Raw genomic sequence first — 27,944 nt, 5'->3', positions numbered from 1 at the left:
TACAAATGTAGACACTGTTATTTTAGTTGGAAAATGTGGTTTGTTAAATGGTCCAGACTGAGGTAGTTATTTTTACTCTGGAATCTGTGATCAGCACTAGCACAAATGTTTCAGGTTTTCTTCAATCCTATAGAAGGCTGCTAATAGTGCGGCAGATACTGCACTGTGAAATTATCATTATGCTGGCGTTTTATATGCAACTGCATCAGGACCATAAACATGTGACCTCGCAGATTATGGACAGCATCCACAGAAAGCAGCTCAAATTAAAAAAAAAAAATAAATTAGAAGGCTGCTTCTTTGGTTAGACAGCATTCGCAGTCTGAAAGGTCAGCTGTATTGATTTTAGGAGAGCAGATGTAAAGTGCATCTTCTGCGACAATCAAAACCAGATATGTGAAATAACTTTGGCATGAACTCTTTAACCTTAAGTCTTAAAAAATGGATTTTTTTTTCTTGTGAAGGTCAGAGAGATTTATCTTATGAGTTGCAGAAATGTACTCCATGCTGCATTTGTCATAATTTTATGTTTTAATGACCTTTTAGTACACTAGATACCCCAATTTGGATTTGTTCAATAACGTGACATGAAGAATTACAATTTAAAGGGAAATAAGCACAGCTGACAGATGCGGGTCACATTGTGTTACAGCTTTTGACACTTACAGTCCATTTCTTTTTACTCATCGCTATTGTAATGGCAAAGAACATTCCATATCTTACCTTGGGCTACCTAAAGTCAGAAAGAACTGGTGAAACAATGGCGAGGTTTTGCTAGTATGCTCTTTGGCTGAACATATCTGTAATTTCTTCTTTCCCAATTTGCCTGAGAAAAATGCAGATTGACATTGAATTGGTGTGCTGGCTGTTTGAAGTGAGAAGAAAGCTTATGTTTTTTCAACATGCTGTACTTACTGCCCTCCAGCATACATGGTTGGATGTGACTATCACACGCACATGCTGAACCTATAGTACAGATGTAAACGCACGTGTTAACCCTTATAGGTATGTTTTCCAGGGCTGTGCTACTCTAACACATTCCTCTTCAAGTTCTGAAGACCACCCATAGCTGCCTCGCTGTTCGTCTTGAAAGTTTCCTCTAGTGCATGATGAACAAAATGTCTTGCACATGTTGGGATGTTACTCTGAGTTGCTCTCTGTTTCCAGAGAATACTCAGCTGGATGTGTGGGCTGAATAATAATCTCTGGGAACAGAAAAGACAAACATCTCCAAAAATCTCTACCACTTTCCTTTGAAAGTGTGTTCTTGAACTGTGTGTTTTCACCCCCTGCTTATTCAGATAGCTGAACTGTTATCTTGCTTGATTTTATTGGGTACCCGGTAACATCTAAGACAGATGTCATGGTTGAAACTTTACACTGTTTTATTTTACAATTACGTGCCCACCCACAGTAGATAGTTTGGAAACAAGTTTTCATTAAAGCTCTGGTTGAAATCTTCATGTATCAATCTGGAAAAATACTTTAAAATATAGTCCAGATTATTCACATTTTTAATTAACTAGTCATGTATTCTTATTCTATAAAGAGTCCAGCAAGCAAATTTATTAAAAAGAATCTGTTGTGCAGTTGAAAAGTGACTCAAAGCAAACACTGCAATATGTCTTATGAAATCAAAGTTCATGAATAAATTTTAAGGAAAAGAAGACCCTGCTGGAGATAATATTCTTTAGATAACACCCAGTGTTTCTGCGGTTTGAGCCATAGCATCTATCACACTGCAGAATCTCTTCTGGCTGGGTAGGGGCAGGTTTAATTCTTGCTTCCTTCAGAGACACAATCAGTATTGTGTTGAGCCTACTGTGAGAATTTGGTTGTGATTTTTATTGCACGAGCAAAATCCCCTTCCAAAGTCTGATAATTTTTCCATTCAGGGTATGTGTAGCACTAAGTGCCTAAAAAAAAAAAAAAAAAAAAAAAAAGCTGGCACCTTTTATGAGCCATCGGGGGAAGCAGAGGGAGAGATCTGAGGAAAAGTGCAGCTTTGCCACTGCATCTCTGATCTCAAAATTAATCTCATTTTGGAAGTGAAAGTTCCAGACAAATGCAGAAAAAGCATGGGGCTGGAAATTGCCAATTTGATCTGTGAATGTGTCTTTAACTACATCCAAGATGCCCTGGGATGGAGCCATTACTGTCAGGCACATAGTGCAAGCTGTCTTTTTTTAAATTGCAAGAATGCAGATTTCATTCATAGCCTGGAAATCCTGACAGAGCTTATAGTACTTCTCTCTGAGGTATCACACATTACAGGAGTTTTAAAAGCTGCTGCAGAGCTGGGCCTGTAACCTTATTTTCACATGAAGAGAGGTCAACATTTTCTAGTATAAAATTAAATGTTAATATGTGTAACATGAAAAATAGAAGGCTTATTTCTGAATCTCCAACCTTAAAGGCAATGGAGGGACATATCACATTCAGCAGCAGGCTATCTTTGGGTTCAGCCAGGCACTCTTATCTCCTGTGTGATGAAGTATTTGCAAATATGTATAGTAAGGAGAAGAGTTGGTGCTGTAGCATCAAAACTGAAATAAGTATCAACAAAAAAGCCCATACAAGCCCTATGTGTAGGTTTGTCTGGCACGGTATTGTGCCAGAAATACCTTTGGTACCAGCCAGATGTAAACCGTTACGCTAATCTTAAGTAATATAGCTCTGCTTCTCAGCCAGTTCTGAGAAGAGCTAATTAGGTGGTTATGCTGTGTTTCCACTCTCTGAATTAATTCAGCCAGAGCCAACTTAGGTGTCTCTGCAGAGCAGTGTGTTTTGCCCAGGTAGACATCATGCCTCTTCTGTTGGGATGAAGCAGTGAGACAGTATTGCTCATGTGGTAGGCGCTGTTTTGGCATAGTAGCTCTCTAACCATAGCCTAGATTAAAAAACTTAGATTTTAAAATTTTAAGACGGGTCATGAAGGAGATTATTTCATGGATACTCACAAGAGCCTTGTTTCACATCCCCTGGCCATTTAAGGCCAGCTGAGGAAAAAAAAAAAACCAAAACAAAACCAAAAACCAAACAAGAGATGCAGCTGGTTATATGAGAATTTAATGAGTAGGTGAAGCTGGCATCTTAATAAATTAAATGTAACAGGTATGGTGAAAAAAGATGTCTTCTCTTTCAAGGCCCTCAACCTGCTACTTATGTTTGGTGTAAAAGAGATATCTCCGAGAGGAGCTATAATGAGGTCAGCAATCAGAAGAATGAAAAAAGGTTTTTTAATGTCTTCATTCTGAACAAACAGGATTGGATATCAATTACTGGGAGTCGACAGTATGAAAGGTGCAAGATAATAACAGCTTGATGTGGCCATGTCTCAGAGATACTCTGCAGAAAAAAAAAAGAAAAAAAAGACAAAGAGAAATATCATGTTTTAGTCCTAATCAAGGTCTAGAGGAAGATCCAGTTGAACATCTTGCACAGGTTACAGACCCAGGTGCCTATATTTGAAAATTGGGAGTGAAATTACTGAAAAGCTGAGAAATTGTTACTAGAACTTTAGAACTCTAGACAACCAGAGTGGAATTATCCTCTCTTTACTTGAGTGCTCCACTCCATCTTGTCGGAGACAGAAAGCCGAACTCCATAGTCAGTGGAAATAACTGCCTCTAATGCAAAATTCATCATCACTTAATGCAGACATTTAAAACAAATCTGATGAACTTCACTCTCTAAAGGCATATGTCTGGGGTTTTTCTACTGATTTTTTGGATGGAATATACTTGCTTCGGTCAGAGTAAGCAAGGAACAAAGGGGGAAGGAGTGTCATGGAAGAAGGCATGGGGAAAGGAGGCAGGTGTGGGAAGCAGAGTAAGGAACTATGGTTGCAAAGTAATAGTATCCTCAGAAGGCACAGAAGAGATTGTCCACAGAGGGGGCTGGATTTTTGCAGGGGAAGAGAAAGGGAGATGGGAATGGAAATGCAAAGAAAAGAAGACAAAGCTAGTGGGAACTTTTGAAATGTAAATATGTGAAAAAGGAGGAAAGAAGCTGGATGATAGAATGAGAAGGGGCGATTTTTGCTATTATGCAGAAATGGAGTGTGGTGAGAGCTCTGGATAGAAAGGATTACATTATGCATAATAAGGTTTGATACATTTTTAAAGTAAATTTAATCTTAAAAAGGATATTTATTTTCTAGAATACAGTAAGGGGATGAGAACTCTTTTCTCCTCACAAAAGAACAAAGAACTTTGCTAGGATGACACCTCTGTTAATAGAAAGCAAGCGACAGATGGTATGGTATCAGCAACTGGTTTCCTTGGAATGATACCACATTCAGATTGCAACCTGCAAGAGAAGGAAATTTTATTCCCCCTTTTCAGTGTAAAATGCAAAAGGCACTGAGGAAACAGCTATTTTTACAGCGCAGATAGCTAGAGATATTTTGGTGATAAAGGGCAAAGCTATTGTGGTAGCAGTCAGGAAAGAGGGGCAGGGTGGAGGCTTTTTGCAGGAAGGGAACGTTGAGAAGGATGCATCAGCAGCAAATGGGAAATGGAGGCAGAATCTCACTCATGCACTTCACTGGAGCCCTTGCCTCAATATTAGCTGTTTTGATAAGATGGTAGAATTGGCTCATCGTCTGTTCTCGAGACAAGGCAGTTAGTGCCGTGAACTACATGTAATCATAAAGCAAAGGCATTTTGATAAAATACCCCTGTACTTCCAGCTCAGACTGCTGGTGACGACTATGCAAATAACTCCAGTTTTGCTCTTGGATTTATGAAGTCATCAGAAACCAGCCGTCAAAGTAGTGCCAATAATCTAGTTGCTTGTTCTGTATTTATTCAACAAACAATTGGAAGCAGAATTACATTCCAACCATTTCATTCTACAACCCAGTCCTTTCTGATTAGGAAATCTAACAGAACATAGAGCCAACACATTTAAATATCCTCCAGAAAGTGAAACAGGAAATTAACTTCTCTGTTACTTCTTGATACAGGAGCTATGTGCACTTCAAATATAACGGTAGTATGAACAAAATACTATTTCTATGAGCTTTTATGCAAACATGAAAAAGATTTTAAAAGTCACATTTGGAATTAATAAAGGTCTGCACAGTCCTGTAAATGAACAACTTTGGGCATTACAACCACAAGCTAAGTTTTTATTATCGCTCTTCTTATTAATGCTGTTTAATATTAGTGCAGTAGTTTCTAGGAGTCCCACTCATGGATTTTTTGTAATGTTGTTGTGCTAGGTGGTATTTAGCAGCAAAGGCAGATCCACTTCCTTTGCTGGCTAAATGGGAATTTAGGCAGGTCGCTGCCTCTAAATATTGCTTGTAGTGCCAGTGTTGTTCATATAAGGCTGGTTCTCTTTCGTGGTATTTCTGTTGTATTCCCCTTTCATGGAAAGGCCTTTTGGTTTGCACAGTGGCTCATATATCTCTTTTGCAGCAGCCCAGTACCCAGAAAGCAGTGGGGTTAAAGTAAGCTGCAGTCAAGTTATTTGAAGCTGTTGGACAAGACTCTGACAGTAGTGGCTAGCTTGGTGTAGAACAGTGGCTGCCTGTAATCAACACAGGGACTAACGCCACCAGAACTGGGTAGCTGAAAAGATGATTCACAATTTTTGAGTTCCTTCCTCAGAGAAGCTTAGGCAGACATGAGTTGGGTCATTATGTTAGGAAGAAGAATTTTGTTTCTGCAGTTGAAGTGATGGTCAATGAAATTCTATGGCAACAGTTCAAACTGTGTATTTGCTTCCCTGCCAGGCAGAGACAATGCATCAATATTTATGGAATTATGCAATGTTCTTGGAATCTGAAAAATCGCCAAGGAACTGTTTTTCTCTCCTCAACTGGAAATATCTTTGCTATTTTATTCTTGGCCAAAACAATGACAGTAATTATATATTATAAGGTTCTGTTACTGACCAAATTTTGGTTTTTTGGAACAACCCAGAATTCTGTACAACAGTGGAAAGCTTCAGAGACTAATACAATCAATTACATCTTTATACATTCATAACCTAGAATTAGATAAACTGGTTTCAAGGAAAATGTCAAAACATTTTCTGTTTAACAGAGAATTTCACAGCTATGTGGAACTTGCAGACAGAACTAAGAATCGCAACTCAGATAATAGCTGTCTATTTTCAGTCGGACAAGGATGGTTACGTAATTCTTGAGCTTTCATATTATATAAACTGGGCTGTTTATCTTATTCGTTGAGCCCTCAGAGGAATATACATTTGATGTGATAATTTTTTAAAAATCCGTAATAAATTTTATGGAGCTCAATTTGTTTTCTTTTGTGTTTTTCATGTTATTCTATAAACTGAAAACAAAATTACAAAATTCATTTTTATGCATTTTTGTTCACTTTACAGCCCATTGTGGTTTGTTTAGACCAGTTGTTAAGGCTGTGGATCATCTGTGTAACAGCCTATTGCACTAAAATGAGGTCAGTGACTCAGTTAAGTGCAATGGTTTGCAAGCTGTAAGAGCAGGTATATCATGTCAAAGCTCACATAGGCCTCATCCTAAATCATATGGCAAATCTCAGCGTTGCTGTAAAGCCTCATTAATTTCTGTGGAGACAGCCACACTATTCTCTAGGTAAGAAGACATGGGCCACAGATGTTCTTTACCAATCCTTTTCACATAAGGTGTATTGAACCTGTAATAAACTAACCTGCTAACAAATAGCCCGAGACTTCAAACTGGGGAAGAGCTAAAAAATGGTTGGGACGTGAAAATGTTTGACCATTTAACAATTAGTCTCAGATATTCAAAATGTTGTGGATCCGTTTTTTTGGCCTAAGCCTGCTACACATTAAAGTTATAGGAATGCCAAAAACATCAGAACCATAAAACGTCACAATATGCGAACAGCTTATTTTCATCTATTGCACTCTGCTTCTTTTATACCAACTCTCTGCCCAGACTGCATTTTTATGATTGAGAAACATTTTATAAAAACCAGCAGACTCTTTAAGTGTACAAACATGACTGCTATTGCTATTAATATTGGAAATTCTGAAAAACATCCAGTAGTAACTAGATCAGCATGGCCAGTGATGTAAGGCATTTTATATAGAGCTTTGGAAAAAATTATGGAATCACTTGCTACAAGCGTGCAGTTGGCCAGAATTTTTCTAAATTTTGGGTAGCTAGCGGGTAGTTTCAAACCAAACAAAACCCCCACCCTACATTGCACTGGCTTGGCAAGAAAGCGGAGAGGACACGTTGCATCTTGTAACCTGGACTGCAAATAGCTCCGAAAGGGCAGAGGAAATAAATTTGGCAATACTACTCACGGTTCTCAAGCAGGCACCCTAAAAGGTGCTGAGCTACTTCATACTATTTAATAGTACCAGATTAGACATCAGGTCAAGCCGTTAAATTTAGGACCCTGAATTGTCTCGGTGTCCCAAAGATCCCGTCGTGGCTTTTTGGGAAGCTCGTGGAGACAAGCGCTGGGCGTCTAGCGCCTGGGCGGCGGTGGGGGCGGCTGGGGGCCCAGCCAGGCCTGCCGGGTCCCTCCCAGCCCCGCGCCAGCAGGCTTGGACACCGGCAGCCTGAAGGGTTTTTGGGTGTCTCGGCTCTGCGTGTCCTAAGGAAAACCCTCTGGAGGGCTGGTGGCGTGCTCCGTGTGCCAGGGCCGTCGCGAGCCCTCTGGCCGCCCCTGCAAGGCTCCTGGTGGGAGCCGGCTGCTGCGTGGGCCCCGCGGAGCGGCTCAGGGCCATTTGCCTTTGTGCGTTGTGGAAGTGACCGAGGTTACCGCCATCGCTTGAACTTCCTTTCTCCTTTTTATGCTGTTATCAGTGTTCTCTTGAACATTTGCCGTCGCCGAACTAGAGCGTTGTAAACATTTCTGCTAATCCCCGGGGAACCGGGGAGAACGTCGGCTGCACCGACGCTCTCCTGGAGGTGGGAGGGAGAGCTCCCTTCCCCTGGAAGGTCCTGCTGCGGGCCGGCTGGCACGGGCCGAGGCCTCTGTCCCCGGGGACCGTGGGGTCCCCGTGGCCCTCAGGACGCCTCGAGGCCCGTTGGTTCCCGTCCCCCCGCGCCTCGCCGGCCAGGCGGAGGCAGCGGTGTGGTGGGGGGCTCAGCTCGGCCCCCGGGCCCAGGCGGCACCCCAGGCCAGCGAGGCCTGTCGCACCAGGCGTGGGCTCTGAGGCGGCAGCCGGGCTGGGGCGAGCCCTGCAAGAGCTGCCTGTGGAGTGTTGCCCGCAGGGGAAAATACAGGCGTGGCTGGGTGCTTGAGGTAGAAACTCTTAAAGTTTGTTTGTAGAAACGTGCTGAAGGAGTGCAGGAGGCTTCGCTTTTGCGAAGGAAGGTGTTCTCTGTTAGCGTGAAAAACCGCAATGACCGTTAGCGAGGAGGGCTGCGCACAAAGCGCCGCCAGGTCCAAAGCAGGGCCCTCGCAGCAGGCAGGCAGCGAGCACCCTCAGCCGCAGAGGAGGGACGGGAGCGGGACGAGCCATAATCGCCCGCTAAAACCCGATAAAGATGCGTCCTGGGCTGCAGCCCCTCCGCGCTCCTCACGTGTCCTTAGTTCACCCCACAACACTGGCCCGCGCAGCACACGTGGGATGGAAAATTGGATTTGCTCGCAGGATAAAGCGAGAGGTGTCTCTCTCCTGATTTTCTTCGGCAATGCAAGTGAAATGGAAAGTGGGAAGTGTCCGGCTGGGCTGCCCAGAGGAGGAGGAGGGAGAAGGGAGCACAGGAGGGGGGGCCAGGGCAAGGGCTGGATTTAGGGACAGGGAGGGAGGGAGGGAAACGGAGAGGAAGGGCTGCCAGCGGCTGCTGGTGCTGTAGCAGAGCAGGGAGGAGAGAAGATAAGAAGAGAGAGGGGGGGCAGTGTTGTATTGAGATATTTTTCAGGGTCCCCTCACTGATGATGCTAACCCTTGCCATCAGGAAAGTCTGCTCTGGAGCAAAAGCAGATGTGGCGTTAGAGGCTCAGGGCTCAGAAATAGTTCATGGTCCTCACTGCCTCAGAGAAGCTTACGCTTCAGCCAAGCATAATGTAAAACTGCATCCTGTAATTGGGGAACAGACTGCTGAGAAGAGTGACTTTATCACTGGGTCCCAGTCCTATAAAACCGAACAGATCTTGAATGACATTTGTTCATTTCAAAGCGTCTGTCTCTTTTCAGTGTGGTACACAAAATGGTGGTGCCTTGTTTGTGTAGCGCTTCGTATCTCCAGTGATAAGCTTACTAAAATTAGAAGTTATGGAGTAACATAGTTTTTAAAAGATATACTGCTAACTACTGCTAGGTTGATATTCATGAGCTTGCCAAGAACTAATTTCATGTAATGAATTTAATCCCTTAAATGCTGGTATGTTTCATCCTAAAGACAAATACTTTTCACCAAAAGAAAATCTTGTCTGTTTATGGTATTTTAATTGCAAAAGAACAGTTAGACGATTCCAGATATTAGTGACCTCTTTCCCACATGGAGCATCCTATTTTTATGCTGTATTGGGTTTTCTGTGGCAAGGTTTTGGTAGTGTAGGGGCTACAGGGGTGGCTTCTGTGAGAAGCTCCTTGAAGCTTCCCCTGTGTCCAACAGAGCCAATGCCAGCCGGCTCCAAGCTGGACCCACTGCTGGCCAAAGCTGAGCCAGTCAGTGACAGTGGTAGCGCCTCTGAGATAATGTATTTGAGAAGGGGGGAAAAAAACCCTGCACAACACCAGCAGCAGCCAGGAGAGACGAGTGAGAATATGAGAGCAACAGCCCTGCGGACCCCCAGGTCAGTGCAGAAGGAGGGGGAGGAGATGCTCCAGGAACCGGAGCAGAGATTCCCCTGCAGCCCGTGGGGAAGACCCTGGTGAGGCAGGCTGTCCCCCTGCAGCCCAGGGAGATTGACGGTGGAGCAGATATCCACCTGCAGCCCGTGGAGGATGCCATGCTGGAGCAGGTGGATGTGCCTGAAGGAGGCTGTGACCCTGTGGGAAGCCTGCGTTGGAGCAGGCTCCTGGCAGGACCTGTGGATCCTTGGGGGGACCCACGGTGGAGCAGTCTGTGCCTGAAGGACTGCAGCCCGGGGAAGGGACTCATGCTGGAGCAGTTTGTGAACAACTGTAGCCCATAGGAAAGATTCATGTTGGAGAAGTTCATATCTCCCATGAAAGGGACCCGACGCTGGAGCAGGGGACAAGTTAGGAGTCCTCCCCCTGAGGAGGAAGGAGCAGCAGAGACAGCGTGTGATGAACCTACCCCAACCCCATTCCCTGTCCCCCTGCGCTGCTGGCTGGGAGGAGGTAGAGAAAATAGGGAGTGGAGTTGAGCCCAGGAAGGAGGGAGGGGTGGGGGGGAAGGTGTTTTAATATTTACTTTTTATTACTCATTGTCCTACTCTGATTTGATTGGTAATGAATTAAATTAATTTCTCCAAGTCGAGGCTGTTTTGCCAGTGACAGTAAGTGGTGAGTGAACTCTCCCTGTCCTTATCTCGATGCACAAGTCTTTTGTATTTTCTCTCCCCTGTCTAACTGAGGAGGGGATTGATAGGGCAGCTCAACGGGCACCTGGCATCCACACTTATGTAAGCCATAAGATATCCCCCTCTCCCAAAGACCCAATGACATTGGCCCAGTAATTTACTTTTTTCAGATCTTAATGTCAAGCTCACACTCTCTGTGTGTTTGGGGTGGCTCTTTTCCATTTTTCCTTGCAATGAGCTCATATCCCAGGCTATTATACAGAGGAAGGGTTTTCTCTAGATGCTGTTGTCCCTAGGCACTATGTGGGAAGACAGTGCATGGTAGACAACCCAAGAGTTCCCTGGGATTCATTGGAGACATCATACACCTTTCCACTTGCTCCTATATACAAGTGTCTCTGTCAGTCCTCCTCTGGGCTGTATCATGTTGGACTAATAAGGTACTGACAATGTTACATTTAATTTGCTGGAAGTACAGCATCTGCAGTGCTGTTTAGGATTCCTCTGCATGCTTTTACCTCAGAACTCTTCTTACTTTTCTTAGTCACGCTGCATAACAGAACTCAGACCCCTGCACTTACCATCTGTGTAAGACCCATGTTCCTTGGAACAGTTTACATGGGACCCACCGAGTCTTCTCTGCTAGGTGACCGACAGATCAGCCTGAGGCCACAGTCAAAGTCACCTGGCAAATACTGTTACCAGCTCACCAGAGCAGCCCAAATTTCAGCCAAAGGTGTTTCCATGAAAGGAAGACCATGGTTTAAAGATCCTCCATTTCTGCCCTGAGCTTTTGAACCCTTGCAATATCAGTCCAAAATGAAGGTAGAAAAAACAGGGAGGCAGACAAAATGGAATTTGTGGTCAGAAGTCCCTGATATAAAGAGACTTCTTAATTATACCAGAAATATTTCCCAAATTGTCACAGTAAGTTGCTAGTTTCTTTTTGTGAAAAATAACAGCTATATATTATACTGCTGAGGAATGTCCTATCTTACAACCATTGTATTTTCATCGTGTTTCCTGTAGATCAATGACTCCATTCTCCAGTACTTTGGAAGCCGTACGAGAAGAGCAGTTCTGTATGCACCTCCTGCCCACCATGAAACCGACCGTCAACTCTGTCAACGCATCCTGGCAAAACATGGATATACAGTCACGGTCCTTGAAAACAGGAGGCTGATGGAAGATCCCAGGCTTGAGGGCCCTTATCGCAGTAAGAATAATTGGAATTAGTTAATTCATTAATTACTAAATGTTAGCTATTGATCCATCATTCTTCCACAGAGGTAAAGCTTATAAACTCTAGATGTGAGTAAGGATACAAGCCAAATTCTAGCCCTTCCCAGTTATGCAGCTAACTTTCCACAATTAGATGATTCTTCCATTAGATGCTTCCTTCTGTTAAAAAATGCAGCAAAGTGATTCATCATAGTCTTGACAACCAAATCAGATCAGTTTGGTTCCTGATGACTTCTCATACCAATATAATTGTGGAGTGATTTTCAGTAGAGCATTTCATAGCAAAACAAATACCTGCTACATTTGGGTCTTTCTCATTTTCTCTCTTAGGAAAAAGCTGTATGCATGAAGGTACGCTTTTTCCTCTGGTAATGTTTTGATTGTTCTGTAATGTTCACACTAGCTTGCTAAAGAACATGATACAGAGGAAGTATATTTCACACTTGCTGCAGATGCTGGGGTAAATTACTGCTGGTTCTTAGTTCCTCTTGCAATTTGATCCACAGTTAAAGCAGGCTACTGAAGAAGTTTGGTCTCTTGCACAAGAGACAGTAGCTTTGTGGTGTGGAGTCATACTGTGCCTGATAGAGGAGCTTTGGGCACCAGTTATATATATGCTGACCATGTTTAAGTGCTCTTGGATACTTTAGAGGTATGAACTGAAACTGTGATCTCAGTTTGGTCTTTTGTTGGAAGTCAATTTTGGAACTGGAAGGCTTTGAAAAAAATGCACAGGCCACCATTCTGTCAGGAGAAAAACAGTGTGTTTGGTTATTTCTTGTGCTAAGGGGAGTGCTGCTTGCATCATTCAGGCTTGCAATACATTCCTGGGGTTACCAGGGAGCTCAGTTTTGATTTGTGCTTTAACCAATCAGAGTAGTTTCATAGATGAAAAACGTAAGTATTTCACATCGATGAGGCTGCTCAAAATTCAACCACTAATTTCAAGTTTCTTTAAGAAATTTTATTGAAAATGAGGTACATGCAGTTTTCTTGGAAGGCTGTACTGAGAAATAGTAAATTGTCTTCACCTCGGTCTTTTATTTTAATCTGGTTTCAGATACACCTTTCAGCCACTCCTTGCCTTGAGTACTTTCCATCCCGGAGTGACAAGATACAGTGTGTCCACAGGTTTTTCTCATGTCGGATGTGCCACAGAGAAAAGATAGCATGTCTGGGGATGATGTGCACCATCTCTGTGAAATACTTTTGTTTCAAATGGCCACGGAAGTGGGGAGGAGAAATTCAGTTATGACTTAGAACAAATCACTGTGCTAGATTTTGCTACAGTGATCAACTCAGGTTCAGGTTCTCCAGTGCAAGTTTGTACCCTCCAAACACTGCCTCTGCAGAAATCAACTTAACTGTGGGTATTTACATTTTACAGGCTAGCACCAGTACTTCCTGCAGTATTTTTCCAGTAATGAGGGGGAAAAAAAAAAAAAAAAAGGTTTTAGGTATTTTCCAGGAACATGCTACAGCTTCCAGCAGATGTTGGAGTATGTTAAAAAGTCAAATGCTTGCCAATTTAAGGTAAAGTGTTAGACTCTACTAATCCCATTTCATGGCAACATAAGTCTGCCTTCGACTAGTCCCTGTGTTATGTAAGTGCCTAGCTTTCAAGTTTTGTTTTAAAAACAAGAAGTAAGTAAAAGAGCATGTCTGCATGCCAAATCAATAATCTTTTCTTAGAACTAAACAAGTTATGCTCAAAGTTATTTTTCTTTGCCAGTAGATGATGGGGTTTACTGTTCTGGATGGGATAGTACTCCTTATTTTGGAGAAGGATATTTTGAGCTATGCTTTATCATAATATTTTCCTAATAGGAGTGTTATAAATTATTAAAAAATACGTTCCTTGAAGCCTCTATTAAAAAGATACAGATAATGGACTGAGAAACATAGCTCATGAATGTTGTGGAAAATCTATAAAAAGAGTAATTCCTTCTTACTTGCTATTATTTAGCAGCTCTATCCAGTGCTTTTATTTTTGAGCAGTCTGTCTTACTCGTGTATCTTTCAAAGTTCACTCTAATTTTGAAAGGATTTTTTGTTTAGAATGGCTGAGAGCCAAGAGTCTAGCTGAAGTCATATATGGAAAAAAATTCACCACAAAACATTCCTAACTTTTTTGTGCTGGCCCGCTATTCATTTTGGGACCAGTTCTGCTCCTGTTTGAAACTGAAATGTGACAGCTCTGCACACTGATCTTCCAGGGAGATCCTCCACACCTGGGCTGCAGCACTGTGTCGAGTTCATTGCTGTCAGAGAGAAACATCAGGAGAATAGTTTTCTTCCGTGGAAATTTTTCACTTCTTACAGACCAACCAAACCATTTTGAGTTTTGGTAACTGGGAAATGGTTGGCTAAAAAGGAAAAGGATACCTTTTTTTTTCAGGCAAAGAGACTGTGGTTTCCTATGAAAAATCTGTACAGATGCTTTCTGCAGTAAAATATAAATTATTCAAACCCCTAATTTTTCACTGAAAAATAGCTCCGTCAGTAAATTCTCAAGCAGCTTTGGTTGAACAAAAAGTAGCTGTGCTTTCACCATTCCTTAGCAATTAAACCCACATGGAGGGAAAAGCCCATGGACTGAGGATATCTATGCCTGCTCCAAGCTCTTTGAGTCTTCCTTTTGCAGCAGCCCTAAATAATCCATTTTTTCTGTAAGGTTTAACACATCTCTTAGTCTGCTTCTGGGATGGAGATAGAGAGGTGGTACTGTGTTAGTAGCAGATGACAGGATAGTCAAGTTTTGCGGAGAGCTGGGATTGCCACCTTGGGCATGCAGCAGCTGCTGGGATAGATCTGTTTTAGCACGGTCAGTATCTCCAGTATCTGTGGTAAGTCCATCATGAAGCAAGCAGTGCAAATGGAGTAGGATAACACCTGATGAGAAAGGTATCAGGTTGTATTGGCCAGCACATCTATAAATGGTACACTATAAATGGTTTGCCAGCTAGGCAGGAGAAGGTGTGCTTGGTGTGTTGTTCCTTCCTTCCTCCTCCTTTTTTTAAAAGTGAGAATCTGCTCATAGAGATATAGCCTCTGGGACACGTTCTGCCTTTGCTGCAGCCTGGGAGCAGGTTTGAAACCAGTGTCACACAGCTTCAGGGAAAATAATAAAAGGGTCAGAAGGAGGAGTGAGAAAGCCCCACACATCCAGGCTTTCTCCTGGGAGGTTTTCTGTGCTGAGCTGCACAAGCCTCAGACCTTCCTTCCCCCAGCCCAGCACAGAGCTGTGCTGCTCTATCAGGGATGAGTGGGACGAGCCGCCTGACTTCAGAGCACCCTTAGGTCCTTCCAGAGTGGCAAACGCTGGAGAAGAACTTGCCAAATATTTTCCAGAGTCTTCTGCCTTCTTCTCTGTTCTTCCAGTCCAAGAAGCTCTCATCTCTGGGGCCATGGCAAAGATTAACAGGATCTGTGGGTCCCTATGGCTCTGTAATGCCCTGCCAACATTTTCACAACTTTAAGAGGAAAGTTTTATCTCAGAAATGTGTTGCACTAAAATGCTTTTCTGCCCTCCAAAAATAACGTTCCCTAGTTACTGTCTGCTGCCTGAACCTTTCCTGAATTCCATACTTTCCCCAGATGACATCTTCCAAGATAATCTGCTTATATCTTTCTTTCTGGAGCCATCAGTTTTTCTGTCCTTTGCTCAATATGCCTGCCTCATTAGTCAGTGGTGACATGCCTTTTATAGGCAATTCCTAAATTTCTCAATTCTTTACCTTTACTAATAGTTACACAAATCTCAGAAAACTGCAGGCTCCGAAAAACATGTGCAGTTGTATGCTACAAATCTAACCAGCCAGTTTTAATTCATTCTGCAATAACATGCAAAATTCTGCTGTTACTGCTAGCTTTTGGAGTGGAAAAGATTCTGCATAACCTTAATGATAGCCAGTCAGTTTGGCCATGGAAAAAAGCACATCTATTCAGGCCGCTGGCAAACTGAGTGCAGTGTAACGTTATATGCTCCCTGCTGCCTTAGAACGTTAATTTTAATAATTCGGTGGAAGTTTGTGCAATCGCAATGGGTGACTTTAAAAAAAGAATCATAAACCATTTTCATAGTATTAATTTTACAGGATCATTTCCTATTTTTAGAATACTACAGTTAAGTATTTAAACTTTACTATGGCTTCTGTTTGCAGTTTGAGTGACATCCACTGAAGATGAAATTTTAGCCATGCCATTAGAAAGATCGTTACAGTACATATTTTGACTTGGGTTTTTTTTTGTGATTTATTGTTCCATAAGACAAGTATTGAACCCAACTTAGCTTTGGTTGATATTTATCTCTTGGGTCAATAAGTCTTGATATTTATTTCCACTGGAATCAATACCAGCTTCATGTCCTATTTCTCACCTGAGATTGTTAAGTGGAGATCATATACTATATATATATCCTTAAATCTACATATATTGCAAAGAATATTAGATCTGAAGTTATTTCCTCTTTGCTGACCTTATCAATATGCACTGAATTCTGTTCTGTTTTCTGCCATTTTAAGAGCACGCTGTGTTTAAGTACTTGGCTCTGTAAATTAAGCCGTTCCAGCAACTAACCATGAGGATGATCTGGCTTTTTGCAGATGTGGGAGCGGTGCTTGGGTGGAGCTGCTCCAAGAACAGGAAGGGATGAGTGAGGCAACAGGCCCATGGGAGAAAATCCGAGCGAATCTTGGCCTTTCTCTTTATGTACTGGTGGCAAGAGATCTGTCTGGCATTTAAGGTGGCATCTCATGGCATTACTTGCATATTACTGCAAGGAGTGAATAACACTTCATTGTTAAAGAACCTGAATATATTCAGACATAACTCATTTTGCTGTAAAGTTCTGATTCGAGAATTGTTGTATTGTTATGGCAGATACGGCCTCAGCTGCCTCCCTCCTTGGCTCTCTGTGGAGCGCTGTTGCTTCCTTGTACCCAGTGGTTGCTCCCTGTAAAAGCTGCTGCTTGGGGAATGTCAGGAAGCATGAGCCTGCAGGAGCAATCACAGGTGTTCAGCAGATGTGGAGTGATGCTAGCTGCAGGTTTCTGTCCTTCTCTGGATGGTGCATGACTGCAGAAGCAGTTGGGGACAGATGAAAGAAAATTCTGCTTTGATTCTCCCTAAAAGCAATTTTCCAAGTCAATCTTTGTCAGTTTTTCATTTTTGTTTTTTTTGGGGGGTATCCTTTGGAAAATCTGCTCTTTAAAGAAAATCTACATTTTCCATGGGAAAAAATTGCCTGTGTCTGTTCACTTCTATTCACAGTAGAACTAGGAGGCATAGAAATGTTGCCACACCAGAGTTAGAGATGGAGAAACTAGGATAAAAACCATATGAGTCACTGTCAGAACTAGGATGAAATGCACGCTCCTTGCTGTATATCTTTATGTTATTCCTTTAGCATATTGTATCACCTCTGGTGCTCCTCACTATTCATATTTTTGACCAGAGGCTAAATCAGCAAAAGAATCAGCTTAATTGCTGACATCTGGCCAGCAGCAAGGTAGGAACTTGCAGAAGTGCTACTTCATAAGTGCAGCCAGTAATAGTTTCCTCAGGGCTGCTAATTAGTCTAGAGAATAAACCACTGCTGTGGGATTCGAAGGCCCCCAGGGCCATGTCTGGTGACTGTCAGACATATGCTTTTCATTTTCCAAGATGTACTATATCAGCAGAAGTAGTGAGAAAGAGGAGGTGGTAGAGACAGGAGGACAGAGTGATGCTCTTTCTTCAATGACTGTGAAGACTGGTATGACTGGGGGAACAGAGGTACTTAATAACATAAAATATTCAAAAAGTCTGCTGCCAAGGAAAAAAGAACAATTCTTCATGCCTATAGTAAATAGGATATGAAGTACTACAACAATGAAAAAGTTGTGTTAGATATTAGGAAAGCTGTTTTGGGAGTAAGGCTAGTGAATTTATCAAATGGATCCCCTGGAGCTGTGGAGCATTCAATCTTAGAGGTCTTGAAATATTAGGTAAAGAGATTTTATTGGGTATAGTGTGTCCCCTTGTGGGGTAACAAGATGGACTCACAGACCTCTTGAAGTCTATGACTAGCCTTAAGAGAATGAGGCAGACAAGAAACTGAAGAGGGAAAACGGTGAGATAGAGAGATTTCAGGTATGAATCAGCTGTGGTGACTCTGAGGAACAAGCAATGTGTAGTTTACAGCATCTTCTTAAAATGCAAAATATTCTCAAAACCCCCAAATCTATGAGTATATTGCTGACAGGAGTGGGGAAAAGGGAAAGGAGGACAAAATCAGTGGTTCTTAGAGTATAGCCAACTGAAGTTTGAGAAGGTAGAAAGCAAATAACATACTCTGAAATAGGGCTGGTTTTCATGGGATGGCATGTAAAAATCAGTAGTAAGAGAACCAAATCTCCTCCCCTACTGAGTGGTTTTCTATGGAGTTTGAAATACATTAACAGGAGTACATAGCATTAGTTCTAACTTTACTTTTATTTCATTTTTTTTTTATTTTTAATTGTTCAGAGTGCAGTTAGGAGGAGACCCTACTTGCTGTTTGTTACAGCCTCAGACAAGTTTCCATGAAATCCAACTAACTTTAGCAAACAATTATAAAGACTAAAGGCCTCAAGGAAAATTGCTGGTGTGTTCTGTAAACATCTGGTTGCCATTTTCAATTACAAGGACCAACCCACTGAAGGAAGCAGTTTAGTTTTTTTGGAACAGAAATGGGACACTGGGGTTTTTGTTCTTTTTCATAGTGGAGAGTAAAGGAAATGTCAGGAATAGAGAGGTCACTAGATGCTCAGCTTTTATAAATACAAAAGTCTCTGAGAAAATTAAAGTAAATTGAAATCAGGTTCTGAAAGTGTAAACAACCCTGTGGAGGTAAGGTTAAGTAAGCAGGACTGGAGATCCTAGCATGCCAGCAAAAGCACAAGATCATTCTATCATAAGTAAGTCATTTAAAATATGGTGCAAAATAATAATGGTGAGGCTAGTCACAGAAGTATTTTGTGGGTTACCCTAAAAATACATGTATATCTTCAAAACTAGCAGATGTAACTTCTCTTCCAAAAATCATTTTGGTTAACTGTTGGTACAAATTTATAGCTCATGGTATGCAAAACTGGTTGGTTTCCTAATGCAAAATACGTGCCATGTGAGTCCTTGGCAAAGTTTTGACAAGTAAAACTTACTTGTCAAAAGTTATGGCAAAGTTTTGACAAGTAAAATTTCAGAAGCATTCTTTTTGCATGTTGTTAAGCAAGGAGCTTCCTAAACAAACTAACTAGGTAGAAATGTGATCCTCGGAGCATACTGAGTTACAAGCATACTTAATGTTTGTTAAGTTTGTTCTGCTTCCTTGAAATGAAAGTTCATATAGTTTTAGGAAAAAAAGCATATGCCAGAAACATACATGGTCTTGATCACTTTTTAATTTTGCTTTTAGCAATTAAGCCTGGCTATTTGCCAACTAGTTGAAAGTGGATGCCCAATCTCATGCCACAGACATCATTAGTTTCAGTACAAAACAAATCAGTTTCTGACATACCCAAATAAATGCTGCTCTCTAATGTGATGCTGTGGTTTCCTGCTAGAAAATCTAAATGCATAGTATATTTTTCTGAACAATATGTATTCTCCTTCTTAATTATTAGCAGAACTTATTCATGTTTTCTAGCAGAAGAGCACACAAGCTATTTTTTGTATCACTAAAATAAACCCTCTATAGAATTGTACTAAAACCTCTGTTTCAAATGCACTCTTTTCCTTGAGAAAGGGTAATTCTTTATTTGTTCATAACAGAAGATAAGGACATTGCACTTCGTCAAGTTAAAACCAAAATATAGCATTTAATCATAAAGTTACCAAACATACCTTTCCTTGAATGTTATTTTTAGTCATATAAACAGAACATACAGGCCAGTGGAGAGTGGTATTTATTGAGCTGACTTAGATCTTACAATAATTAAAATATTACACACCGATTACACAGTGAGCTAAAATTAAAATTTTGCTGGAATAAATTATGTCATGTTAATAGACTCTGAAAAACACCAGTGTCCAGGCAGATACACACATTGGCCAAAGGAAAGCAACAATGTGCAAGTCCACTGAAATTAAATAAATACAAGGGATTAAGGTGTAAGTATACAAGCTTTATAATATGCTAGTAACATGCAAGTCCTGTAAAAGAGTTTGAGGCAATGTTTTGTAACTGTAGCCTATGGGATAAGAAAGTAGCAGCAGATAGTTGTTTATTCAAGTATTTTTAAAATGCTTCCCTTTAAAAAATGAATCCTGGCTCTGGTAGGGTTCAAGCAGAGACTCTGGTTTATAAATATATATGTCTGTTCCAAAATGTCAGATGATTGTCTACTAATATAGGTGCTAGGAGAATGACAGTAAGTCTAGCCAGAAGCCTGTAGCAGTCCTGCCAGAGCACTCTCTCTAAGGGATTGTTGCATGAGTGTTGCCCAGTGTTTTGGCTGCTGGAAGCTGTGCCCGTTTTTGACAGACTCACTGCCTCTGAGCCCTGGTCAGCTGTCAGAAGTGTGGTGTCTTTCCTCATTGTGCTCCCATTTTAGGTAGAGGCATTATATACCACCAAAACCAAACCTTTTTTTTTTTTTTTTACTTTAGCTACCATAACTTTTGTTGGTTCAGATAGCAAAAAGCTTATACACTGTGTGTGCCTTCATTGTAATTTGCAGCCAACCCACTCCATTCCTAGGTTCAGATTCCAACTTTCTCCAGCTGCATCCGCTTTCGGCTGACAGCTCTTTTGAATGCTGCATCCCAAAAATGCCCCAGACATCAAAAGTGCAGTAGCCACCCATGGGTTAGAACATGTTTCTGAAAATGTCACACACAATATTGTTTTTACACTGACTTATTTTACATCAGATGGGAACCTTTCCTTCATGAGGGGAATGATTATTCTACCCTTCTGATATTCATTATACCCCCTCAAAGTTGATTTTTCAGTGTAATATTGAATATTCTTTTATGCATCCCCTGAAGTTGTCAGGTTTGGAGGTAATTCCAGTTTGCACAGATGTTGAAGAGAAAGGAAGCTTCTCTGACATACTCAGAAATCAAAACTAACTATCCCTCAGTTTCAAGTTGGCTATGAGAGCTTTCAGATTTCTGAAAAAAAAAAAAAAAATCATACAGAAAAGTATTACTAAAAGTGACACCTACTCATTGATTAGAGAAAAACCCACATATAATTAATTTGTATCATTTTTGGCAGATGCGTTTACTTACAAAACAATGCCCATTTTTGACAACAGAAGGGCAAAATATGGAAGGGATTTGGATTAAAAAGTAACAAGGAATAGGATTTGATTAACTTGTAACTGGTAGCAAGATTACAAAAAAATAGTCTTAACATATTTCCTCAATGGTCCCTCACATAAGTAAAATATATTCAGACTTTGATAGAGGGAAGGACAGAAGAGCTGAGTGATATGCATTTTGGAAAGTTTGAAACAAATTATTCAAGGCAGAAATTGTTTCTATAACAAGCTCATTGTTGTAATGACTTTGTTTCTGACATTTTTGGTAATGCTTTCCAAAATAAATATTTAGCTATAAAAAGGAGTTTCATTTTTCATTTATAGCAACTACTGTAAGTATGTATGTACATAGAATATACTTTTCTTCTGCATTGTGTAAATGCAAGATGAATCTGACAGAACCACAGTTATTTTAGATCTGACAGAATACAGCTCAATTGATCAGTTATTTGAAAAAGGACTTTTAGTGTAAAAGAAGACAAAACCATTTTTTCTTTATTTGGAAGAAAACCACTGTTTGCTACAATTCATTATTTATTTTTTTTTACAAGAGAGAAAATAGAAAACCTATCAGCATACTGAAGTACTTTGTTAAACAGGCTGATAAACAAAATAAAACAAGACCTAGCTATTTTGGACCAAATCAAGAAGTATTTGTCTGTCTAAATGGGAATTAGGCATTTAAATATTTTTTTCCATCTGGCTTCAGCAACTCTCTCTCAAAAAAAGAAAAGCCTTCACTCCAGTTTCCACAACCACAGTGAGGCTAAGTATCACTGGAGCCTGTCTGGAAGTCAGTCTTCAATAAAAAATAATTGACGTAATTTTCTGTAAAGAGTAGGCTGAAGACAAGGACTTTAAATACATAGAATTTGGCACATGTTAACCCCATTTTCACTTGGAATGAAGTGCTATGGCTTTAGAAAAAAGGTTAGAGGACCTTTGGAGAAAGCTCTAAGAATAGAAAGAAAGAAGCATTCAAGAAAGTACTAGCACAGAACGTAACTGTAGACTAGTTAGGTTGCCCTCTTCATGACAGGATGATGTGTGAGGTAGGAGAAAGCAGCAGGTTTTTTGCTTCTCTACCCAGCTCCATGACACATCTGATTTACATCCCAGACGTTACAGTACACATTTTTTGCAAATCTAACAATGTGGGGGTGTCTGTTGACCTTCAAAAGTGAGAGGTGTGACCCTACATTTCTTTAAAATGTTTGGAGAGGTATTTTTAATGTCTACTCTAGAGTCCATGGTGCATGGAAGCTGTACATGGTAGTTATGATGATGTCCATATCACTGACTTTCAGTAGCCCATGACATGCCAGGTGAGTAGAGTTGAAAGGCAGCATAGGTTGCTGCATAGAAAACAGTATCTGTGGGGTATAGTTGGAAATCTCCCTTACATTAGCCTTGACTTAATTATTGCATCACTGTCTTCTGTGGTTTTGTCCAACTCATAAATAAAATGGGTCAGTTTGCTAGTCCTGAGGACAAGTGATGCAGTATGGCTCATGTCCATGTATCTAAACTCTTCCCCTGGCTGAGGGTGGCCTGCTCTTCACTGAGTTTTAGTAACTGCCACTGGCTTGAGCTGTCTCCTGAGGCATTGCATGGCCACCCAGGGAGAAGAAAACAAACACAGATGATTGCAGGCCAGCGGTTGAGCCTGTGTCCTGACACTGTTTAGTTTAGCCATTGCCTCTATTCCCAAGTGTGATGGGTTGACCCTGGCTGAACACCAGGTGCCCACCAAAGCCGTTCTATCACTCCCCCATCCTCAGCTGGACAGGGGAGAGAAAATATAACAAAAGGCTCGCGGGTTGAGATAAGGACAGGAGAGATCATTCACTATTACCGTCATGGGCAAAACAGACTCAGTTTGGGAAAATTAACTCAATTTATTACAAATCAACCAGAGCAAGGTAATGAGAAATAAAACGAAATCTCAGAACACCTTCTCACCACCCCTCCCTTCTTCCCGGGCACAACTACCCTCCCGGATTTCACCACCAAGCCCCCCCAGCGGCACAGGGGGACAGGGATGGGGTTTATGGTCATCACACGTTATTTTCTGCCACTTCACCTCCTCAGGACAAGGGCTGATCACACTCTTCCCCTGCTCCAGCGTGGGGTCCCGCCCACGGGAGACAGTCCTCCACGAACTCCTCCAACGTGGGCCATTCCCACGGGCTGCAGTTCTTCATGAACTGCTCCAGCATGGGTCCATTCCACGGTGTGCAGTCCTTCAGGAGCACACTGCTCCAGCGCGGGTCCCCCACGGGGTCACAAGTCCTGCCAGAAAGCCTGCTCCGTGGGCTCCTCTCTCCACAGATCCGCAGGTTCTGCCAGGAGCCTGCTCCAGCGCGGGGTTCCCACGGGGTCACAGCCTCCTTCGGGAACCCACCTGCTCTGGCGTGGGGTCCTCCACGGGCTACAGGTGGAGATCTGCTCCACCGTGGACCTCCCTGGACTGCAGGGGGACAGCCTGCCTCACCAGGGTCTTCCCCACGGGCTGCAGGGGAATCTTCGCTCCGGCGCCTGGAGCATCTCCTCCCCCTCCTTCTTCACTGACCTTGGTGTCCGCAGGCTTGTTTCTCTTACATGTTCTCACTCCTCACTCCGGCCGCAGTTTCTCCCCGTCCCAACTTTTTTTCCTTCTTAAAAATGTTATCACAGAGGCGTTACCACTATCACTGATTGGCTCGGCCTTGGCCAGCGGCGGGTCCGTCTTAGAGCCGGCTAGTATGGGCTCGCTCTCTCTCGAACACAGGGGAAGCTTCCAGCAGCTTCTTACAGAAGCCACCCCTGTAACCCGCCCCCCCCGCTACCAAAACCTTGCCAAACAAAACCAATACACCAAGCTTCTCTTTCAGTATTCTGATTGTTTCCTGCCTCTTGGGTATTAAGGAATCTGACACATTAATTAGGGTTGGCATAGGATGCTCGAGTGCTGTAAATGCAGTGATTGAGGGCTGCCGTTTGGACTTTAAAATATGTGTCTTTGTTTCTTGCATAGGTGATCAAACACCATGCTTTTAACATTGTAATTGTTATCCTAATTCACTGTAATTAGAATGAGACAGGACATTAAGACCCATCTACTCCTTAGCTGTTTATCCTGAGGATCCTCTAGATCCATAGAAGGGAAGAGGCTCTTTTCGCAGCCCTGGCACAATTTCTGCCCTTTAAAGTCAATGACGAATTCTCAATAGTGCCATAATTCAGAAGGCTTCTCAGCTCAGGTTCCTCATGTCCTGTTGCAGAGTGGGAGTGGTAGAAAGGTTGGGGTGAAGGGCAGGATGCAAAATATACTCAAGCTGGCGGTTTGGTTTCCTTGGGCAGAACTCCTCCTCCCCAGTTGCTACTTTCCCATTGAATCACCCATTGAATCTTCTTTCCAGCCTCCAGCTCTTTCCATCTGTTGCATGTGCTTCTCTAAACACCCAGACTCTTCCTTGTAAGAGTAGCAGGATCAGCAGGCTTGGTAATAGTCTAGTGGGGAATGCCTGAGTATGTCTTGGGTTTGTTGTAGCTCCTGTTGAACATACTCGTCCAAGTTACAGATTGCCAAATCCAACAGCCTGACAGAGGTGAGGCTGATGCAGATCCATGCCCCTGCGTCCAACCGGCTGCGAAGCTGCGAAGCTGTGCTCCCAGCCAGCACACGCACACCTATACACCAGGTATGTACACACACAGAGCCGGCCACACAGATCAACACACTCAGCACTCACACAAACACAAATAGCACCCATGGCCTCACCCGCTTGCCAGCACTCACACGTGCACTTGTACACCCGCTCCAGCTGCTGCCATCATGGACACACAGACCTCCGAGCCCTGGTCCCACTCCAGGGGCTGCACGTAGAGCCCCAGACACACACACACGCACACGCACACACAAGACAGTCTTGCTGCCAGGAGAGAGTTGGCAATGGAGTTTAGTGAGAAGACAGGACAGACTGCCCTGACCAGGTACAGGCCATGGACAGCCAAGAGTAGCAATCAGCCCGCTGCTTAGAGGTGGAAAGCCATTTTCATCCCATTATTCCTCTATTTCCCATGCTTGTTCCTCCTCAAATCACCTTGATACCTTCTTTTCCTCCACTAAACTAGCCCGTAATAAGCAATTGGGAAATGCTCTTACCATCCACCTCGTAATGGGTCCCAAACCCTTAGACAATGCGCTTCTCCCCCTCCCCAGGTGCACAAGGTGCTTTGGGGCTCCCGTTCACTCATCATGACAGGCAGTGGAGCTGAGTCTCCCCTGGGACAGCTTGGGGGGGACAAGGGCAGGGGCTTGTGTCTCTCTGACAGGGTTACTGAGGTTCCCCCACCCAGCATCACGCCTCCGTGCTCCTTCGCGTGTGCGTGCGTACGGGTGTGCGTGTGCACGTGCATAAGAGAGAAGAATGTTCTGTGGGCAGATGCCTCTCCTGCAATGTCCCAGGGAGCAGCCGGAGCAGGGTGCTATTTGTGTTCCCCCACCTGCTCCAGTTCCTCTAGGCTCTGGTGGGCACATCTGTAGATGAGCTTTTTATCACAGAACCAGCGATCACAAGCACTCCTGCTCTGCTTTTCAGCAACAAAGTTGGGGGTCTGAAAAGTGTAGCCCATGTTCCCCTGAGTTTCTCACAGTAAAATAACAGAGCTTCAGGCCTAAACTTTCACCCCTCCCCGCCCGCCCAAAATAATTGGAGTTTTAGTAAAAGTTTTTACTATTTACTATTCATGTAATAGAATTTTTGAATCCTGGTGGTTTTGAGTCAATTGACTCTGTTGGTTTTTCATCTTAGATCTCTGTATCCAGCCACGAGGAGCTTTTCCTGCCCCCAGTGTGTTCTTCATTGCCTCGTGCATTTGTTTCCCTTCTTTTGCCACTCTGCTCTGTGAGTGACGGAGGTATTTACCTCACATATTTAAACTGCTATTTTTCTTTATGTTATCTGAAGCTTAAATAAAATAACTTTATAATAAACAGTAGGAGATCTTAAAGAATCTTGTGAATATCAGACCAGGGCAGGCATATATGCACACAAGCAGTGCGCAGTTAGGTACTCAAAAGCTGTGACGTGCACTCTTTTCAACTTTGATTTGACTCACTAGCACATGATACATCCTTCCACTTCATGACTGCATGCTGCTTTTTCACATGACTTTGACTCAGGGTGCACAGAACAGGGATATGAAGTTCTTTCCTGGATATAGTCCCAAGAGTTATCAGAGTAACTTGGATCACGTAGCAGTGAGGGTTATCCAAAGGCAATTGTGTCACGCAGAATCTTCTTCCTTGGCACAGAGCAGGGTGGAGCTATTCTTCCCTTTCCACTGAGGCGTGGAGAGCCAAGCGCCCTCTTCCTCATCACATGAAGCAGTGGGATGCACATGTGAAAATCTGGTAATATTTTGATTTATTTTCTTTGATCCATGCATGGTGCACTGCCGCCCCTCATGCTCAGCCCCTAACCCTGCTACCAGGACAGGAACATCATTGCAACTTTTGCAATGCCTATGACAGATGGAGCAAATGGACAATAGCTTCCTTAACTATAGAGTTGCCCTCCCCATGAGCTTCATTACCCCAGTCTGATCCCGACACGTCTCAAGTGCATGACCCTCCTCGTCCCCACATGCACATAGTCTCTTTCCAGTTTTCACCTGGTTCTTCATCCCAGTGCACTGTCAGTAGCCTGTTTCTAATATCTCTCAATCCGGCTTTTCTGTCAGATAGCTTCCTTCTCCATCTTCACAGCAGGTAAGGAAGCACCTACACAGATGGATGAGCTGAGCTTTGGCAGATCTGTGACAGCTATGTGCTTTAACTAGGTACCAAGTACTTCCATCCCAGAGAAGGTTAGGTGTCAGTCCCACAATGATTTCTTGTGCAAGTGAGAAACATATCTAGCAGCTTTGACTGTGGTAGCCTACCTTGTGTATTAAATACGTAGAGAGTAAAAATTCCAGCATTTGGGAGCAACTAGGGATGTAAATGTTTTTAGCTTGCATACAAGTAGAGCATAGCATATTGGATTACCAGATGCTTTTGGTTTCACTGAGGCTTGCTATGCAGAAAGTATGTGTGGAGAACATACCAGAGTAATCTGAATATTCATCCAAAGCACAATGTGTAAACACAGAAGTGGAATAACAGGCTTGAGTGTTTGAACTGCCCTGATGTGTTTGCCATTGAGTCAGGACTACATATTTTCCTTTTGTTTGCTGTTGAACTCTACTGTAGCTCAGAAAGTATTTTGATGGCATATTTTCATAGCTTGAGTTGTCAGATTATACCATGATAAAAACTATAGATTGTTAGAGTTACAATCTGTAATACAAGTCAGTGGAGGAGAATTATTCTTAGCCTGACATGGTCTCTCCGCAATAAGCTAAGAACCATCTAATGCACCTGTCTTACATACTGCAGTACTCTTCTCCCCATGTCAGACAAATATAATTTTTGAATGTACTTTAGCTACTTTTATTTCCAGTATTCTGCTCATTCTTCAGTTGCACAGAAAAGTATATGGATATAGTTTACTAATACTGCAAATTTTTTTGTGCACTACCTTTGTAGTGTACTGTAAGACAGTTATCTGCAAATTGCAAAACACCACTTTAAATCATTTGCTTTAGATTTGCAAATTCTTTCATGGTTGTCTCTTATAGTAGAGTAGTTTATTGTTTGAAGAAAGGATTGTTAATCTATTGCATGACTGAATGCAGTATAAATGGAGAAGGGATTGTCCTGTGTCTTCTCCATTTTTGTACGTATGCCTGCAATAGATTTCTTTTGCTTCTTTTAGAGAAAGTCATCTGCCTTGTATTATCAAGTACTCCAGTAAGGAAGATGGTAACTGGTTGACTTAGTGGGTAGGTCCAAGGCAGTTTTAGAGTCTGGGTCCAGGTGGAAACAGGAAAACATCTTGCCAAATTTGAGAAGAGTTTCGGAGAAACACGTAGCCCTTGTCTTTTTACAGTCATT

The 27,944-nt window shown here is 42.5% G+C and overlaps 1 protein-coding gene across 3 annotated transcripts in view; it reads left to right on the top strand.

Annotated features, from left to right (window-relative positions):
* The window catches only part of CPED1 (cadherin like and PC-esterase domain containing 1), a 167,785-nt gene that overhangs the window by 8,360 nt on the left and 131,481 nt on the right, over positions 1-27,944 (top strand). For all 3 annotated transcript variants that reach the window (XM_049814410.1, XM_049814412.1, XM_049814411.1), the window contains one exon: positions 11,463-11,649. In XM_049814410.1, coding sequence (XP_049670367.1) covers positions 11,463-11,649 — 187 coding nt within the window. The remainder of the gene's footprint in view (positions 1-11,462; positions 11,650-27,944) is intronic.

Source organism: Accipiter gentilis, chromosome 11, assembly GCF_929443795.1.
Source record: "Accipiter gentilis chromosome 11, bAccGen1.1, whole genome shotgun sequence".
NCBI classification, from domain to species: Eukaryota; Metazoa; Chordata; class Aves; order Accipitriformes; family Accipitridae; genus Astur; species Astur gentilis.
This window is presented reverse-complemented; position numbering and strand designations above follow the sequence as displayed.